Genomic DNA, 222 nt, shown 5'->3' with positions numbered 1-222 from the left:
ATGCATCCACCTGGATGTAGTCCACGGAGTCTCCGAGCGCCCGGAAGGCCGTGTACATCACCTCCCGCTTCCCGCCCCACTTCTGGAGGATGCAGGAGTAAGTGGTGCCGCGCACCAGTGCCTGGACGCGGGCCAGCCCTTCCCGCAGCCCGGCCTCCGTCTCCCCCTCGCCCCACGCGTGGAAGTTGCTCCTCCAGACGTAGCTGCCCGAGTGCTCGGAGC

The 222-nt window shown here is 68.0% G+C and overlaps 1 protein-coding gene across 1 annotated transcript in view; it reads right to left on the bottom strand.

The window, feature by feature from the left end:
- Positions 1-4: 4 nt before the first annotated feature.
- The window catches only part of LOC104623831 (hyaluronan synthase 3-like), a gene marked incomplete at both ends in the record, with an annotated part of 544 nt that continues 326 nt past the window's right edge, over positions 5-222 (bottom strand). The window contains 2 exon segments of the mRNA XM_010291026.1: positions 5-218; positions 220-222. The exon segment at positions 220-222 is cut by the window's right edge and continues 326 nt beyond it. Of these exon segments, the coding sequence (XP_010289328.1) occupies positions 5-218; positions 220-222 (217 nt within the window).

This window comes from Phaethon lepturus, unplaced genomic scaffold, assembly GCF_000687285.1.
Source record: "Phaethon lepturus isolate BGI_N335 unplaced genomic scaffold, ASM68728v1 scaffold37547, whole genome shotgun sequence".
Lineage (NCBI taxonomy): Eukaryota > Metazoa > Chordata > Aves > Phaethontiformes > Phaethontidae > Phaethon > Phaethon lepturus.
Note: the sequence above shows the minus strand (reverse complement) of the source record. Positions and strands in the feature narration are given on the sequence as shown.